Raw genomic sequence first — 19811 nt, forward strand, 5'->3', positions numbered from 1 at the left:
CAATTTTTTAACTACATATTATCTTCTCATCACTATTTATATTATTAATATACAACAATATTTTGGTCATATCCCACAGACATCACAAGTAATAAAATTCAAATTCGTAAATGACACGAGAGAAATATGAATTCTCACCGACAGAGACAGATATATAGTATTAAGCTAGGATGAATGAAATTGGAAATTGGAAATAACCTAATAATTGACCTAACTGACGACGGTTAAGTCCAAGTCCAATTAAGTTGGGCAAAATACAATGCAATACCATATACTCATATAGTATCTTTGTATATGTACGTACGTGGACTTTCCACCGCTTTCATATGTATATAAACACTCTCGAGCCTTCTCCAATTCATTCATTCATTCCCATTTCTACTGATACAAATCAAGCAACTCCTCCATTGATTCTTCTTCTTCTTCTTCACCTCGCAAGCTTCTATCAATGCCGATTTTCTTCAAAACATTTGCTCTCTCTATATTTCTGCTGCTCGCCATTGCAACTCCCGCTGCATCAAGGTACTAAATTATCTAATTCAATCTCTTTAATCAATGTGAGTTCATCAATTAAATTTGTTTTTTGTGGTTTGAACTTGCAGATCAGAAAATGCAACTGAAAATGATCCCGCAGCTGTAGCTGCCATGGTTGATATGTAAGCACCATCATAAATTACATTGCATTTTTTTCATTGATTACATGCATGGCAAAGGGGAAGCGTTTAAGCCACTACTGTTTTTTTTTTTTTTAATATTTATAATACTTAATTAACTTGTCAACGAAAATATAGGACTATTCGAAACCGAACAGAATCGAGGAAGTTGGAGTCCTTATCATGTGGGACAGGAAACCCCATCGACGACTGTTGGCGGTGCGACCCCAACTGGATCCGCAATCGCCGCCGTCTGGCTGACTGCGCGATCGGCTTCGGCCACAAGGCCGTCGGGGGCCGGGACGGCCGCTACTACGTGGTGACTGACCCGAGCGACGAGGACGTGATGAACCCGCGCCCAGGCACCCTCAGGTATGCCGTGATCCAGGACCGGCCCCTGTGGATCGTGTTCAAGCGCGACATGGTGATCACGCTCAAACACGAGCTCCTCATCAACAGCTTCAAGACCATCGACGGCCGCGGGGCCGACGTCCACATCGCCAACGGCGCATGCCTCACCATCCGGGGCGTCACCAATGTGATCGTCCACGGCCTCAGCATCCACGACTGCAAGCCCACCGGGAACGCCATGGTCCGGACCTCGCCCTCCAGCTACGGGTACCGGACCATGGCGGACGGAGATGCGATATCGATCTACGCATCGAGCCACGTGTGGATCGACCATAACTCGCTGGCCAAATGCGCCGACGGGCTCGTCGATGCAACCATGGGATCAACCGCGATTACTATTTCCAACAATCACTTCTCTCACCACAATGAAGTTATGTTGTTAGGACACAGTGACTCATACATGGGAGACAAGGGGATGCAAGTAACTGTGGCATACAATCATTTTGGGGAGGGCCTAATCCAAAGGATGCCAAGGTAATATTTATCTAAAACAATTAATTAAAATATAATACATCTATTATGCTAATTAGACCAACAAATTGTATTTATAACTCAGGTGCAGGCATGGGTATTTTCATGTGGTAAACAATGACTACACTTCATGGGAGATGTATGCTATTGGTGGTAGTGCGAATCCCACCATCAACAGCCAAGGCAACAGATTCCTTGCCTCCAACAACCCTTTTGCTAAAGAGGTTTTTTTCAATAACTTCAAAAAAGCTTAGCACCAAATTATAGAAATAGTACTAAAGTATTTTTCATCGTGTCAACCAGGTAACGAAGAGAATAGTGAATGATGAGACGTGGAAGAGCTGGAACTGGAAATCGGAGGGTGATCGTCTGCTAAATGGCGCGTATTTCACAGCGTCGGGGAAACGGGAAGCAAGCAGCTACGCTAGGGCTTCGAGCCTTGCAGCCAAGCCTTCTTCGTTGGTAGCAACACTCACCAGTGATGCTGGGGCGCTACACTGCCGCAAAGGTGTCCGCTGCTGATCATCAAGATTATATATTCTCTCATTGACGACAGATTACATTACATTATTTTGACATATGTTTCAGTTAGAATGAATTAAATTCTTTTAGAGGCATAGAAAATTATAGGAATTGATTTAACCAATATGTACCTTTGTTTCTAGTCTTTACATGTAACTTGAGAATTCAATTTAGTTTTTTTGTCACCTTTTATAACCATTAAGAAAATACAACCGGAAAAAATATATGGAAATTTTCAAGTCAAGAAATGTATGAAACACCTAATAACTGGGTAACTTATTTTATTTTCCAGTCATTACAAATACACATAAATCACAAGAAAAAAAGGGGGAAAGGGTGCATAATAGATCAATTTTAGGCTCTTAAAACATGAGTACTATATTAATTGTGAATAAACTCAAAGAATCTAGTGAAGGAGCCTGTGTACAGATCAATGAGCACCAATCATCCGAGCATAACGCTCCTGAAAATGCAATATATTAACTTCATCCTTGTAAATATTCCATCAGATCTTGTTGCTGTTGTAAATCCCATGTGACTACCTTGCCATCCAATCCTGTGATAAGCGTGACAATCGATTATGTAAGAGGTGGTGGTACGTTAAAATTTGAGGAAAAGTTGGTTCAACAAACAAGTGCTGAAATGTATTCGAACCTGCAGTGGTGAATGTAGTAACTGTGGCATCCCTTGTTTTCTTCAAAGGCACAACAGAACTAGAATATGGAAGCAGGAAAGAGGAGGCAGAAGTGAAGAGGAAAACAAAATGTACAGTTGAGGAAGAGGAACAATAAAAACAAGGGGGTTAGAGTCATACGTTATACAATTATCATGAGCACGTGTTCTTGAAGACTCATTGGCCTCATTGCTACCAGACTTCGATTGGCCGTACAATTTTCCAAATGTCCCTGATAACTGAACGGAATGAAAATTAATATCAGAGTGTGCTATGGTAATCACAAGATATATCCAAAACCAACTAGTTTATGTCAGCTATTCTCATTTTCCCATAACAAATAAAAGAGCAGGGTTAATACTTGTTTCACAAATAAAGAACACAGATATTGTACTTTTGAGCTGACTTGTAGCTGCACTAAAATAGTCTAGGTATAATAAATCAAGCAATATTGTGAACTTATAAATTGCATTACCTGCAGATCTAAAAATTTGTTGTGATTTATACGAGTCATTAATTGTAAATTGTGCGATGACTAAACCAGAAGAGTACGAAGAGCACATACCTGCGAACCGTATTTTGCATTTGAAGTTTGTTTCCTCTCATCAAGAAACCTCAAGAAACTCCTACAATTATAAAACAAGAATCAGTTAGTTTGAACTTCTGGCATAGCTATGAAATGCATCCTGCTGATGTCACTTTGCCTCTACTCTCCACTTTTTATTGGTAATTTAATAAAGGGAAAATCATTTAAGAAATAAAAAAATGGTGAATTTCTACTGGCCATCAAACACTCGTATAACTTAACAGGTACCATTAAAAACATGTGTCAAAAGTTGATGGGCAACCATTAAAATCTTCAAAGAAAACATTCTGATGAAATATGTGACTTCCTGAGAATGAATTGACCACCAGGTTAAGGTAGCATGCTTTAAATGTTAAGTGGACAAGTTAGTACTCATTAGCCATGACTATGCTAAAGTTGATGACTAATTGATTTTTAGTTGAACAAACTTTTCTGTAACATATAGTCATATACACAATGGAAGTATATAGTGATACACTAATAACAGAGAAATTCAAGACAAATAAATCTGAGCCACACTATCCATGTTATTAACATATGAATATAGGAGGAAATAAAATAAGAAAAGCTAAGTAAAAAGTTCATCCTACCATAAACCCCTTTCATCTGCCGCGAATACCATGGGATTGCAATCATATCCCACACCAATAACCATTCTTTCAGAAAGGAATAAAACCTGAATCATATACATCATGAAAAAATTATACATAAAGAAGATCAAAAGAAAAGCTATCAATGTTTTAGAGTGGATGCTGACCCACATCTCGAAGAGGCAGATCTCGGAATGCTACACTTTGAGCAGATGGAGAGGGACCAATTTCGTCAACAAAGTAGATCATCGAATCATGGCCTATTCACAACAGAAAACATATTTGTCATCAAAACTGATTTCAAATCCCAAGAGCTGCAGCATGCAACTATAGAGCTTCTGGATTACACCCCATGGACTAACTTAGTCTTAAAGGATCTGTGAATCACTATAGAGCTGCAACATGCAACTAAATAACAACTGATCTTTTGGTGATTCACAGATATTTAAGACTAAGTTAGTCCATGGGGTGTTACAATCCAGGAGCCTATGTCCCCCCATTTATCAAAGGATTCCTTCTCTTCTTTTCTTTCTTTTTTTGCAATATAAATCAGCAGCATACAGTGACATGAAGTTTTAAGTAAGACCTTTGTGGTAACAGAGAAAATAATGATTAGCTCACCTGCGTAGGCTAAGGTATTTCCACTTGGGGACCACCTGATACCAAAGGTCCAACTGCGTGAAAGATCAAGCTGCATGATTTGCTGGACAGCAAAATAATGTTACAGAGACAATCAAGTAAGTAAATAGATAGAGAACAATGCGCTGCAGAATGAAACTTAGAAGGATCAACCTCCTTATAAGCCACTATTTTTTGCTAGTAAAAACACTATAAGAGCATTCTCATGCTATTGCTCTATTTTAAGAATTTAAGTGCTTCTACAAATTTTCTTATTGATAACTTATATCTTAATTTCAGTATTACAGAACAAGTTTAATTCATTGCATATCAGTTGATGAATCAATTTCCAAGTAGAATAGAGGAGCATTTAAACTAAACTAATGTTGGAATACAAGAGAACATTTGTGGTGCATCAGAAACCAAAAGTAAACTCAGCGCTCACATTATAAATCAGGCCAACAATGAACAGCCATCAATTAAAATGTTTCAATATTTAACTACTCGGAAAGGAAATGTCAACAGAGATTCTGCAGTTCCCAGACCCAGGCAATAATTTTAGCAAATGATTTGTGCCTGTGGGAAAGTTCTATACTGTTTTTTTCCAAAATTTTGGAACTTCAAGTTGCTGACCCTTCTTTTTGTATAAAACATTCAAAACTAGAAGTTACTGAATAACCAAGAGCATATCGGGAATTACATCCAGATAATGATGAACTAACCCTCATAGTAAGTTCCAGCAGGTAGGCCGTAGACAAGCTTGTTTCTAGTTAAGTAATGAAGAACGACATCAAAAGATTAATATCAAACTATCAACAGATACTTCTTACTGACACTATCAAGGCCAAATTATTTTAGTGTTATTTTAAAGACAAACAAATTACAGCCACAATGCTCAAGATGCCTACTGATACCAGTAAGTCAGAGACACTGCTGGATTTGTTTTACTTTTACAAAAGAATTTAGCCTAAACATACAAATTAGAGCTGGCTGCTGAGAAAAATTAATTCTAAGAGCTGCTCCTACAGTGTCACCTGCAATTACATTTCAACCACCTCTAACATTATGGTGTATTGTTACACTACCTTATTAAAGCTTTTAGCTATAAACAAACAATACCTTTACTAGCATATCATCAACATCTAGACCAGGCTATTTACATGTGAAAGGAAATTATCAGTACCTCTCCGAATTTTGAATCAGAACCACTGGAAGTGTGCCTGCGAGATTATAAGAGTAAGCATAAATGCAATTATAAATGAGAACTCAAATGACTGAGAACTTTGTGCAAAGATACATACTTGGTATCTACACCTTTAATGAAAGTGGAGAAAACTCTGCATTTTCCATCTGTTGAGGTGGTTGCAAGTAATATCTGAACAGATGTTGAGATTAAAGAGGTAAGATGATGTAGTTCAGCCTTCTAAATTTAGAAAGCAAAGGGATATGTTACTTTATTGTCAAAATTTACTGATTGACATTTCAGCAAACAAAACTGTGCCTTAAGGCCAATTTGGTGTCCCGGAGATCATTATACAAGACAATATATATCATATTCTAAATGGAAAAATACATGTGGATGCACGACCCTTGGCAGTGCTTGTCCAAAGCTGTTTTTCTTAAGACACAATGTGGCTTGATGACAAACTAACTCAACTGAACTCGAACTTCAGCAATTACCTCACATTCATTTACATACCCCATTTACTTGTTATCTATCAAGTGCTTCATGCACAGGCTTCATAAATCTCTGAATCAAAGTGCACACGATGCTCAAGTACATCACATGTTACATACCAATGTTTTCCTAGATATTAAGTGTAGAATATAAATATATTGGTAAGGAAAATATCACTGAGAAGCCTCACATTATTAGGATGCCAAGCAATACTTGTTACAGAAGAATCATGCCGCTTCCGTATAATTTTACTGACCCACCTGTAGGAAGTGTAAAAGATCAAATATTAATGCACTAACAGTCACTCTTTCTTCATAAACAAATATATTAAAGAAAAGGAAACATTTCAGAATTCTGACAATGAAGAAGAAAAATATCATAATGTACTCAAACATATCTTTCTAAAAAAGATCTAAAGATCAATTTGATGTTAATTGACCCATCTAAATTGCAAGATATGCTATTAGAAATGATCATGTATGGCTATATTTTCCATTCAAATTTCTAAATTATAACTTGCTATGGGAACAAAGAGACTAGGATGTCAGAATCTTGGCCATAGTTCACTCAGCTGTCAACTTCCTGATAAACCTAGTAAAATCCTTCTATCCAATTTAAACTCACCCCTGCAAACCATAAATAAGAGTAGCTCATGGCTATTGCCATACTGGAATTCCAAATTATGCTGTCTTTCCGGAATATGTTTTCTTTAGTTTCTTCATTGATCCCACACAATTTGCATTGCATACGAACTGAGTATGTACTATGTTGTAGGAAGAATATTCAAATATAACAAGTTCGTAGCCACCAATTTTTTTCTGGAAAAATGCCCTTAATAAAGCAAAAAGATCTTTACTGACCAGGTATTTGATTCAAATTTTTTAAACAAATTTTGTATTTCATGTTTATTCTAATTCTGTTCACTGTATCTTGTGTTTGGTGCATAGAAAGATATTGTAGCTACCTTAAAATGTGAAGTTCATATTTTTCTATACAAAAGAAATTAATACCACTAAACTGAAATTGAGTACAAGAAATCACATTCAATGTTTTAAAACCAGGTTAGCGATAGAATCATAGAACCACTAGCCTTATAGGCCACTGGTGAGATTGATCACCCAACTCAACTACATCATCTCATACAAATGATAAGGAATCAACATTGGTAAGATGAAAATTTTCTTCAGGATAATGTTATGCATGACATGCATCGCCATTGAAGAAGAAGATAGTACTAGTAGATCTTACCAATTGTTCTCTTGCTCATAGTAGCATATACAAACAGTTTTAGCTCCACTTCCAACAGCAAATTTGTTCTCTAAAAGCGAGATGTTAGTCAGACAAAATACTGAGATAGACTCTTCAGATGCAAAATCAAGATGACCTCTAGTAATTTTCCAAAGTTTTATATGATAATATTATAATTCTAGAAGACAGTTTCAAACTGAACTATAGAATAAATGGCAATATACATGACAAGAAAATAGAGTCACCATATCCTGCATTGATAGATTTTATATTCATCCCAAGATGCTCAACCAATGAAACTTGATTTAATTGTTCATCAGTTAGAATAATCACCACCACCCTTACTCACACAATGACACAATAGCATAATTCAAGAACTGCTCAAGAAACCTAATCAAACAACTTTAAGTATATCTCGGCTCACAGTCTAATCAAGAAACATCATCAGTTTCACTTTCAACAAATCCACAGATAGCCTGCTTGCAAGAGTATCCAGTTTTTGGGAGTTAAAACGCTGGAGAAAGTAAGCAAGTAGCTAAAATAAGAATGGAGAACTTTTGGGAATGCAGTTCAAAGGTGGAAATAAGATAGGAGGGTGCAGCTTATATTAGCTGCAACTGAAGTAGGAGCTTTTACATATCCTTAATGTATTCTAAATTGAATTTTGAATTTTGACTTAAAGAGATGCACTTCAAGAAACTTAACAGATACATTACGCAGATGTTACATTCATATATAATTGAAATACAAAATATAGCGATGAAGAATAACAAAAATATTGGACATGCAGCATATACAAATGATACTCCCACAGCTTTCAAAAAAAGGCAAGCCAAATACTCTGAATGTTAACACTTTCCCCAGCGCATCATGTACCATACATCCTAGCCTCATTAGTAAATGACTACTATGCAACATTTAGCGATAAGTTTTATTTAGTACAATGTAGATAAGGGCTGAATATGAAAAGGATTGCAAAATTATAAAAGTATAAAAACTGCATATGACATCAATAGAAAGAACTTGGTTAAGGTACCTTTTGGACTCCATTGCACACAAAGTGCTGCACGGTTTAGCCTGAGGATTACAAGAGTTGGGACCCATTCCGATGCTTCTTGTGACCAAACATATCTAAGAGAAATAGAATAGTTTGTCAGTGTATAGATCAACTGCAGCAAGAAATTGTCAATTGCATCAACTAGCAGGAAGAACACAAGAAAAGTGCTAGCAACAAATGAATAACAGGAACTAATACATAGTAATTTTAATAGCAGAAATAATACTAACGCTTAAACTTATTGCCACTTACGAATTCCGATCATGAGAAACAGTAACTATTTGATCCGTGCGTCTGCTCCAGTCTATTCCTGAAACAAGTTGATCATGCTGCAACCAGAAGTTAAAAGTAAGAAGAAAAGAACTGATAGGAAACTGTCCTCTAGAGCAATAAGCGTAGAGCAATAAGCAATAATTTAGATGAAAGACTTAGACTAAATAGGGTGCTTGGTGGTGAATTCAGGGAGGAAACGAAATGGAACCAAAGCTGCTGTGTGGTACAGATGAGCTATTCCTCAATGGTACTTTTGATGCCCAAAAGTGGGAATCAACCATACCCTAAAAAATAGTGGATCCAAACCCCTTGCCTATCTATTATCAGTGCTCTTAAGTCCTCAGTCGTGACCAACTGACCATATAAATAACTCAGCAGCGATGACTTCAAGCACCATGACAGCACAATTAACTAGGATATTTGTTTTTAAAGTTTCGCTAGTTCGTATGCAAGTGCCAGGTTTGCACTTGATCAGGATAATTTCTATTAGGGGAGCTGTGTGAAATTGCCAAACTTGATTCACTAGCCTTGAGAGAAAAATTGTCCATAATATTCTTAACTTCATGACATTGTCGATATCCAAGAAGACCCATCTATCAAATTGAACAGTGTCTACTAATTCACGTGAAAAAAAATCCACCAGAACATGAGATTCCTTCTACCTCTATGCGCCATTATCATATTTTAGTCACCGCAGAACTATGCCAAGATACAAAGAACCATACCTACAGAGAAGAGCTTCGTCTCTTTCTAACTAAGGTGTCCAATGTTCTATCACAAAGCACATTCCATCAGATGAAGGATGCTGGAAAACCACTCTAATTTCAACCAACCATCTCTCGCTCTCTCTCTCTCTCACTGTCACACACATACGCACAAAAGGTCGTCACGGTTTACCTTATGAAGAACATGGATCTTCTCCCACTTGCCTTCCAACATCTTATAGATATGCACTTCGTTGTTATTGGGACAAAAAGCTATCACTACAATTCGAAAATGGGAGAAATTACGAGCAGTTCAAAATCGCCCAAAACCACGCATAAAAAAGAAAGAAAAAATCATGAGAAGGGTTTACTGGATTGATCTGGGCTCCAAGCATGACAGGTGATGCACGGAGCGAACTGATGAACTGAGACTGAAGCCATTATCGCATCCAATTCTTCTAAAAGTTGAAATGATTCAGAATTCTTCAACCCAATTTCAGGATTTTATCGGGAACGAAATCGAAATCGAAATCGAAATCGAGGCGATGGGTAAGACTAAGATCTAATTTGATAGCATCGATGTACCTTACGGAGAGAAATTGAAGAGAAGCTAGATTGTCGTTGTTGCTGCTGGCTTGATGAACTCAAATCGTCATGCTTAAGATTGGTTCCTTGCTAATTAATTACTTAACTAATTATTTTTAGTTTACTTATTTAGCTCTGATATATGAAGCAATGGGCCGGTCCAAATAGATTGAAAATATTTTAAATTTATGGCTGAAATTTTCTAGCCCATCTATACATATCAATTACTCTCAAACCCGATTTTTTGTGGGTTTATTACTATATTTTATTTTGGGCTAATTCTAATCTACCCATCTACTGCGACTGAGAATTTTTATGCATTAGTCACAGTGAATATGACATGTTAAAATTGATAATTAAATAAACATGAGAATTCAGAACAAATATATGAGAAACTCAAATATTCAAAGTTGTGCTACTTATATGAAAAAGAAATTGAAAATAATAACATCACATCGCTATCATTATTTTATTATTCCTATAACTTAGTTACTTGACGCATTAAACATTACTAATAAATTTTAGTCTTTCTGCCAAGAAAAATGTTTCCATTGCTGTAGAACGTTAGTAATAAGTATATAAAAGTATGACTGATATTCTACTAGTTTCTTCCACCCACTTTCTTTAACAAAATTAAACCATTTTTTAAAACCAAGATTCGATATGAAATAATTAATGAGGACCCGAGGAAGTACATTCATCCTCTGCCGTTATAGCTAACATCTAGTAGACGAGGATTAGTTGATGAGTGCTTGAATTAATAAGATTATTGACGTCAAAATACATAAACTTTAATTTTGCAGACAAACTTTGAAAATCATTCATAAACTCTAAAAATTATATTAGTCAAAATTATATAATGAGTAAGTAGTCTATTTGGTAACTCTTTTCGTCGTCAAATATTTGATTTTCACATATGATGAACTTATACTATCACAAAAATTGTTTAGTTGTTATGATCGCATGAAACTTATTTTTATACTAACTTGAATTTTACAAAAACAACTTAAAATCGTTCAATTGATGTGCCTGTGAATATTTTTGCCTTGGAGAGGTTGAATTTTGTTGGCCCAAATATATATACTTGCTAGATCATCTAAAATTTCACCTCACAAAGTCACAATAGAGAATTCGCTTTGATATGTCGGAGTAGTATTCATAGAAGATCATGAACTCCCAACTTAGAAAAGAATGATCAATAGAGTGGTACTGGATGATATGCTACATACCTTATGTGAACTTCTTATGTGAGTACCACTCTCATTTGATGCACGTTTAACGTTGTTCGTTTTGATTTATATAGTTAGTTTGATTATAATACATTAAAAAATATCATGACAATTTTAATTTCACAAAATTCATAAATATCAAAGCTGGGTTTATTATTTTATTAATTTATTCTAAATTATAGAGAAAACGAGCAAATCGAGCTTTATTTTTATTAATTTTTTGAAATTTAAAATTTCAATAACATTCTTAATATATAAGTAGAATCAAACTAGCTAAATACTTTATATAAACTAAAATGAACAAAACTAAACGTGCGTCAAACGAGAGTGATGCTCACGTTAAGAACTAAGAAGATATGTAGCATATTTTTCCTCTATATAGTGGTTCTAGTATTTTTTTTGTACCAGCAAAAATAATTTATTTAGTACAAAATCATTTAAATAGTATTATCACTTACCAAGGAGTTAATTTTTTCACACTTTATACTCTCACCACTATTGAGTTAATATTTTCGCCTAAGGATTATACTTAATGATATATTTTCAACTCAAAACATATCCTCAGTTCAACTACTTGAGGTGTAACTTCTTCATATCTCAGTAGCATTCCTAACATTGGTACATTTCTGCTTCATACTGAATATATACAAGGAAAAGAATAAGTAAACATTTGGTTGAACAACAAAAATGTAAGAGAATTAAGAACACATGATCTTCTGATAACAAACAACTTATTGACACAAGATTACATATTATTAATTCGATGTTTGTTATGTAATAACAATAGAAATAAAAACTAGCAGCAAAGGATGTGGTTGCTGCTGAAGGTGCAAAATAACCTAGGAGGGCCAAAATGTTTATGTACCACTATTAGGATTTAGGACCCATGAAATATTCATAGAAGAACAGTACAAGTAGTAAAACCCAAACTCTGTCAGTTGGAACATATACACCTTTTCCCCGGCCTCACACAGATTCATCTTATAGCCTGTCTGATCGGAGCAAGCGGGGAGGAGCTGTTGCCACCGAGTGATGATAGGCTTCGTACAGTCCTCCTTGCCGGCTTCTTGCCCTCAGGTTTGCCACCCGGCTGTCGCACTTTGACTCCTCGAATCATCTGTGTCAAGCCAGCATTCGAGTAAGTAGGAAATTGAGAAACACTTAACAACATGATCATATTAACAACATAATTAACTTACATATTTCCCACATTTGGTGTCTGAATAGATGACAATGAAATCTCCTTCCTGAAGTCCATTGGCCCTCACAAAATCCCCTACAATTAATAACATAAATTAAATCATAAGGTAATTGGTAATAATCGATTTCCCGGTAGCAATATATGGTCTTCTTTACCAGTATTCTCCAGAAGGTACATTCTGCTTTTGTTGTTAGGCCAAAACCTGAAATTAATCCCCCAAAATCATACAATCAGTTTAATCACAAAATGATAGTACTAAAAAAATACAGAATGTCAAAGTTCAATCCGACTTAATTCGAAACTATTACCTGTAACGCATATTCCAAACACAAGAGGTTCCAATGTCTTCCATGGTAATGGAAATCCCATCTCTTGTTTCCAGTTCTGGGAGATGGCTTTCAGCCTCTTTCTAGAACCACATTGCAATTTGATTTGTTTAGATCTCATAAGAAAATCTAACTCATCTTTATGCAATTTTATCAAAGGAATAGCAATCATTTTAATCACGAAGTTTGATCAAATTATGATGAGTCTTGTAATGTTTGAAAACGGAAAACTAACCAAGTTTCAACAATGGAAAATTGGAACTTTGTGATTCAAGTAAGTTTTCAAAAACCTTTGAAATTCACAAGGATTTGACCAGAATTAGTGATTTAAATGACTTCTGTTCTTTTATGAAACTAAACAAAAACAAGCAATTAAGAAAGAAGTATACTTTTGGCAGCACAATTCTTCCCAAGTTACCAACATCACTTTGCTTCAACACTTTCTGCAGCAAAAACTTCAAGTTCTTCTCAGTCTTCCAACCCTAACCACAAACACCAAATATTTCACAATTTAATAAAGCATACAAACATCTCACATTAAAAAATGAATTACTATTTCACAACTCAAAACCAACCTGTTGTGGCCTCCGATCAGAAGCAGCAGCAGCCGCCCGTTGGCTGTTCTGCTGCTGCACAGCAGCTTGATCCGCAGAATTTGGTTGCTGCCCGGCCGTAGGAGAAGGGTCACCGCCTTCACCCGTGAACCAGTACCCCCAATCCCCCAGAGAACCATCATGCTCGCCGCCATCATCCACACGAGAATCGTTCAGCTGGCCGTCTCGCTGCTGATTCAAGCTGCTAGAGTGACGGTGAGGGTGCGGATACAGCTTCCGCTGTCGCGCCATTCTCTTCTTCCTCGCCTCCTTCGTCGCAGAAGACCCGAGTCTCATCACCCTCTCCCCATTCGGATCGTACATTTGGTACGGATTACCGTACAAACTCTGCTGCCGGTTGACAACGCTTCCACCATTATCAGGAAAGGGGCTGAACTGCTGCTGCTGCTGCTGGAACGGCGCTGCCATCGCCCACGACGGAGCGTGCTCCATCATCGGATACTCCGCCGAATGCTGCAACGGAATGCCGTTCACAACTCCACCGTGATTCATCGGCATCGGCTGAGCAAAAGATGGCTGCACAGCCACCTCCTGCTGCGGCTGTGGCTGAGGCTGCATCCACTGGGGCGCGTTTGGATCAGGATTGTAAATGAAATTAGGGTTTGAATTGACCGGATCAGCGAATTGAGCAGTTTCATGGAAGGGGAAAGGTGCGGAGGCGGCGCCTTTCGCCTTCTTTTGAAGGCGGTGCTGCTCGACCCAGTCGAGGATGAGTCTGAGAAGCTGCTTCTTTCCTTCACTAGTGGTCCCCAATTTCTTCGAAGCGCTTTCAATCGTGGAGCGCTTCAGCTTGATGCTTCTCATATCCTCAGCAGATATGTAATCCTTGTTCTGTTTCAGCCATTCTAAGAAGATCATCGCCAGCTCCGCGTCCCCTTGCAGGAAGCTCAAACCGCCATTCTCATCCTCCGCCTCGGAAGCCGCTGGCGCCGGCGCCTGCTCTTCCACCAATTCCTGAGGGTTTTCACTCTGGAAAACAGAAGAAGGGTCCCAAAGCTCGTTGCAGTCGATCAGATCCATGTACCCGAAGCTCTCCATCATGTCAGCATCAGAGGCGGTGGAGGATAACGCCGCTCCGGCGGCTGCCCCGGCGTCCATTTTGACCTCGTCCTGAAACTGTTGGAAGCTCATCCTTCCGGCACTGTCCTCCTCCGCATCGGACCTCATCACCGCCCACGACACGGCCGATGTGGCCGAGGAAGACGAGGACGTCACCGCAATCGGCTTCAACGCAGGCTGAGTGGAGGAAGACGAAGACGAGGACGACATGCAAGGGAAATCCGGCAGGGAAGGGAAATCGACGCAGAAAATGGAGGCGTCGTCCATATCAAGCCACATGTCTTTGTCAACAATCGGATCGAAACCGCTAGGGTTTTGATCGCCGCCCGCCGCCGTCAGATCTTGCTCCGCCGCTTCAACTTTTCCCATCTTTCAAAATTAAGAGAGAGGAGTTGGCATATGGATATAGGAAATAATTGGTACGGACAGATTTTGTAATTGATTTAAGGTAACAAGTGTATGAAAAGGGGCTTCAAGTACAAAACAAGGATGCAACTTGCAGCAACATAAAACATCTGAGATTTGATATTTAGGGAGATTGAGAGAAAACCCTAGGTTGCAAATTGCAGTGAAGAGTGAGAGAAGCACCACCACACTTAAATAGGTTGCAAGCCAACAACCACCATGAATGTTCTGGAATTGCAAATTAAATTTTCTTTGCTACAATGGCTTTTTTTTTGTTGCAGATAAGTTCAAATCGGTTTTTTTTCCTCTTAAGAGAGAGAGAGAGAGAGAGAGAGAGAGAGAAAAGAGAAAAAGAAAACAACCAAAAAATTTCAGAAAACCTCGTGCTATACTTCCTCCAATTTATCTCCGGTTTATCTGCATTCCGCCACTCTTTCCCATTTCAAAAAGCAAACCAAAAATGTCAAAAAAAATTATGTCATTGCAAGTTCCATAGCAGCTCAATTCTCTCTCCACCTCTAAATAATACTAGTATTCAATGCGGATATAGATACAAACTCACATATACATACAGAGAGAGAGAGAAAGAGGGAGATTGGACCGACTGAGGGAAAGGCTCTCTTGCTTAATGTGGCTGGAATTGTCACCATTCGTTGATGAAACTGTGACGCTCTTTGCTTTTCCACTAAATTTCCCCCTCGCTCTCTCTCTCTCTCTAAATTTTCTCGTCGTTTTGTGAGGATGAATTTTATTTTAAGAAAGGCATAACATTAGCCAATAATAATTTAACACGTTAATTTTAATTTTATTTAATATAATTATGATATTAATAAGTTGGTCTAAGATATACATATATGGGAGCCATGCAGTTTGCATGCGGTGTCGTGCTCACGTGAACAGTTGAATTTACCAAATGGTTACTGGCCACGTCATGTCATGTGGTGATGTGGCGAACTTTGCAAGCGGTGGTGGAATGCGGCAATGTCCCACTTTTAAGTTAGATTTTGTTATCAAAATAAGACATGATTTTAATGCATACTTCAAATTTAATTTGAATTATTAGATCTGAAAATAATATATGTATGTCTTATTTAATTTTTTTTAAATGGACAAAGGATTTTATGGGATTTCGTTATGTAATTTATATTTATGATAAATTCATATATAAAAATGATAATATTCTTTTATTTTATTATATTTACATTATTTTTGTCTATCACATGTAACCGTCGCAATCAACAAAATCTCATCATCGTATTTATTTCAATTTTCCAATTTTATTTTCGGCTCTGAATATTATCGATGTATTCTATATAAGATTTTTGTATTTATTGCAAATTGCCCATTTTTTTACGATGCCAAACTTTTTCAAAAGTCTTCACATAGTTGAAACGCTTCTTGCATCTGCTCATAAATGTTCAACGCATTTTTTAGATTATTCGTTAATTAGATTCGCTCATTTAGTGTGACTTCACGATGAGCGCACATAGATTTTAAATTTCAAAATTAGAGGTTTCGAAGTAAAATCAAAGCGCACAAGGTTTTGCGATATATATGAAACCACCCGACTCCTTGACTGACAGTTGTCCTTACACATCAACAAAAGTCTTTCCAGCATGGTCTGTACTCACTAAGAGCATTTCTGACCATTTACACTTGACCCAAACTCATTTTAGTATAAATGCCACATCAAGTAGTGATTTTACATCAACCATTTACACTAAATTCAAACTTAGAAAAATATTCTTTATGTTACCTTTTTTACTCACAAAATTTGAAAAAGTAATTTGAGTTTGTTTCAATGTAAACCTAAGATAGGTTGTATACGAAAAACTCTACAATTCACTTTTAACCCGATTTAGTATTATTCGAGCAATTACGCACGAATAGAATCGGTATATTATTACATTGTGTTTGCTTGTGCATTTTATAAGATGTTTTATAAACATTTAAATGCATAAGAAGCAAACAAAGCCTAAGTCTTTTGCTTAGTAGACTGGTTGTGGACGTCATCCATTTTAAGGTAACTACAGTCGGTTCTATGCAATGCTTTGCAAAAGAGAAAGAAGAATTTCACAACCTAGATAGGCTTTGGCTACCTATCGCGAAAGGTTGCAATGTCAGTCCGATTATTTCTAAGCCTTATTGAAATAAGATGACGTTGGTGTTGTATAGCATTGAATGGATCTAACAGCAAGACGTGTCTTTGTGCTATCTACTGAAAGACTAGGTCTTGATGAATAACTATTTCTTAATGTGCATACGTTAGCATTGAGCATACGGTATTGGTTATTCACTACTTTGACTTATCAAATGGTGCGGGTTTTTCGCAACTCAATAATCTTGATATCTTGGGTAGTGGTAATTAATATCTAGAGGTGCTAGGATTGCTATTATGTTGAATCGTGCGTGATGTGAGTCTCGTTGATAATGTCCTCAAGAGGAGCTTGAACAAGGTTTTATTATTCGGAAACTGGCCAGTTGGAATTTAATTATTCTATGAATAATAAATAAGAGTTTCTTGCTAAGTGCACTCTTGGACGATTAAAATATGTTAATTAATTAAGTCCATAGCAGACAATAATTAATTAATGGACATTTGTATCTTAAGCGCGGGAAATAAACATTTAAATAAAATGGAAACCCGGATTACTTGTAATTTTGGATTTGGACGGGCAGTGCAATATTATTATTGTAGTGGCTGATAATGATATTCCAATATAAGCTTGTATTAAATTGTGTGTTCAATTTAATTAGTAAAGCTAATTGGGTGAGGCCACATCCAAACCTCCATAGATCCTTGACTGGGCCAAAATATGAACTTAATATAAATAGGAGAATAAAGGAGAGACAGAATTAATTAATTTCTCTACTGAAAATTTCTTCCCTCTCTAATTGGAGAAGGGGACGAAAATTTAATGTTTTTCTCCTCCGTGAGGTGAGTTTTTTCAACTCTCCTCTGTGAGAAAATTCTGTCTTCTTTATTCGAGTCCTAATATTTTTGATAAGATCAGCCCACACTGATGTCAGAATACAGTTCGGGAACCAGTTAGAAGATCTGTGGTCTAGTATTGAAGATCATCGTGGAGAAAGCGTAAGCAATCGACGATTGGAGAATGAAATTGGTAACTCTATACCGTAGTATTCATGTTTTAGGATTTATATTTTCTAAGTATGAATTATTTCGTTCTAGCATGCAATTCTGTGTTAACATGTGAATTGATTGATCCCATAATCTGTCAAATAGATCCTACGTCTGGTTTATTTGTTTTGTACAAGTCTTCTGCTATGTAAGGGGATTCAAACCCCAACACTAACTACCCGGCTCCTTGACTCATAGTTCTCCTTATATACCAGGCTAAACACGTCTAACCTTAAAGTTATATATAAGATGGACGCATCTCCCCACCAAAAAAAACTCATCTGGTTGTATGAGTAGTTAGGGATTGGTAAAACATAGTACTGACAAAATACATTATAGTATCGTGAAAATATTAAATTTTCGGTATACGTAATTTTCGATATAGTATGATACCTTACTAAAAGATTTGATAACGAATCATAACACCAAATAAACTATACTTAGAATTTACTAATATTTCTTTTTCATTCATCTATAACTATGACGATTCAAATCTTATAAAAAGTTTTCTTTATATAATTTTTCTTCACACCTTTAATCATAGAACTCAAAAATAGAATTCAATGTAGATTATTATAAAGTTAACCAAAGATGGATTAATTTTTTTTTAAAGACCAAATTTAAAATTAAATTATTGTTATTATGTGGAGTAATATATTTACATACTCCCTCCGTCCATCATTTAAAGAGCCATTTGATTGTGTGTGTGAGTTGGTCAAGCGGTAGAAAGGTTAATGTCTGAGGTCAAAGGTCTCAAGTTCGAGTCCTCCGTGGCGTGACCTTTCAATTTAAAGTTATTTATAACCATTAAAAAAGAGTCATTTGACTCGGCACGAGTTTTAAGAAAGTATTTTTTACTTTGTGAAGAAAAGTAAATGGAGAAAGTGAGTGGAGTGTATGACTCATTTAAAGTATTAGTTTTACATTGGATTATTAGTGTAAAATGTTTGTAGGATGCGGGTTCGCATACTAAAAGTGGAATAAAGTAAATGATTATATAATCGTGGACAAACCAAAATGGCAAAAGGATTCTTTAAATCGTGAACGGAGGGAGTATTAAATATCATTAATAATATTTGAATAAGTTAATTCATGACATGTAAAAATCGTAGAATACTGTAAAGTAATAGTACAAAGATAAAATTAAAATACAAAATATAAAAATATAAATAAACTAACATAAAAACACTAACAGAAAAATGTAATGGTAAACAAAAGAAAGAAAAGTTGTATATATGGGGCTAATAAAAAGATTCGGACATCGGAATCAATCATGATGCTTAAAATATTTTCAATTATTTACACTAAACTTAAATCTATTTAAGGTATATCATATAAAATATTATTTTTTTATTTTAATTATTTATACAAATTTAAACTGTAAAAAATATTTCTTATTTGTTACCTATTTTTACTCATGAAATTTAAAATTGAAGCTTGTTTTAATCTGAACATAAACAGAGAACATATTTCACTCAAAAACTGAAAATAAAATTAATTTTAGAACATACAATCAAACTAATTTTGAAGTATTATTGGAGATGCTCGATAACACCAATTACACTATTTAAGAATATCCAAAAAACATTAATACATAAGTATAAAAAGTTTAATTATTGTGGGCCCAAGGTCCTATGTACACACACCCATATGTGTGCGCATCGCAAATGAAAATATTAGGTCATCCACAACGTTGTCACTATACCGTCCCTTAAAACACTATTTGCGGGCTCCACTGTACTTTTTTAGTCAATCCTTTAACTAAG

The 19811-nt window shown here is 36.2% G+C and overlaps 3 protein-coding genes across 4 annotated transcripts; 1 reads left to right on the plus strand and 2 right to left on the minus strand.

Annotated features, from left to right (window-relative positions):
* Positions 1 to 387: 387 nt before the first annotated feature.
* Positions 388 to 2224, plus strand: LOC121789692 (probable pectate lyase 1). The gene is made up of 5 exons (XM_042188082.1): positions 388 to 522; positions 603 to 656; positions 792 to 1538; positions 1621 to 1759; positions 1839 to 2224. The coding sequence occupies exons 1-5, from the start codon at positions 449 to 451 to the stop codon at positions 2055 to 2057; spliced, it is 1233 nt and encodes a 410-aa protein (XP_042044016.1). The 5' UTR covers positions 388 to 448; the 3' UTR covers positions 2058 to 2224.
* An 81-nt stretch (positions 2225 to 2305) lies between these two features.
* On the minus strand, positions 2306 to 10159 carry LOC121789690 (actin-related protein 2/3 complex subunit 1A-like). 2 transcript variants are annotated; one of them, XM_042188079.1, is made up of 16 exons: positions 10070 to 10159; positions 9856 to 9942; positions 9678 to 9763; positions 8760 to 8836; positions 8487 to 8581; positions 7451 to 7520; positions 6393 to 6462; positions 5826 to 5899; positions 5708 to 5744; positions 4528 to 4609; positions 4078 to 4166; positions 3907 to 3992; positions 3296 to 3356; positions 2872 to 2969; positions 2712 to 2770; positions 2306 to 2613 (listed from the first exon to the last, which is right to left on the minus strand). In XM_042188079.1, exons 2-16 carry the CDS (start codon positions 9923 to 9925, stop codon positions 2543 to 2545), a joined length of 1125 nt encoding a protein of 374 aa, XP_042044013.1. In that variant the 5' UTR covers positions 9926 to 9942; positions 10070 to 10159; the 3' UTR covers positions 2306 to 2542. The 2 variants fall into 2 exon arrangements, with proteins under 2 accessions (XP_042044013.1, XP_042044014.1); XM_042188080.1 differs by having other exon boundaries at positions 9856 to 9939; positions 10070 to 10158.
* A 2115-nt stretch (positions 10160 to 12274) lies between these two features.
* Positions 12275 to 14867, minus strand: LOC121789698 (B3 domain-containing transcription factor ABI3-like). The gene is made up of 6 exons (XM_042188087.1): positions 13401 to 14867; positions 13215 to 13307; positions 12808 to 12908; positions 12655 to 12701; positions 12498 to 12574; positions 12275 to 12415 (listed from the first exon to the last, which is right to left on the minus strand). Exons 1-6 carry the CDS (start codon positions 14865 to 14867, stop codon positions 12275 to 12277), a joined length of 1926 nt encoding a protein of 641 aa, XP_042044021.1.
* Between the last annotated feature and the right edge of the window lie 4944 nt (positions 14868 to 19811).

This window comes from Salvia splendens, unplaced genomic scaffold, assembly GCF_004379255.2.
Source record: "Salvia splendens isolate huo1 unplaced genomic scaffold, SspV2 ctg310, whole genome shotgun sequence".
Taxonomy (NCBI): domain Eukaryota; kingdom Viridiplantae; phylum Streptophyta; class Magnoliopsida; order Lamiales; family Lamiaceae; genus Salvia; species Salvia splendens.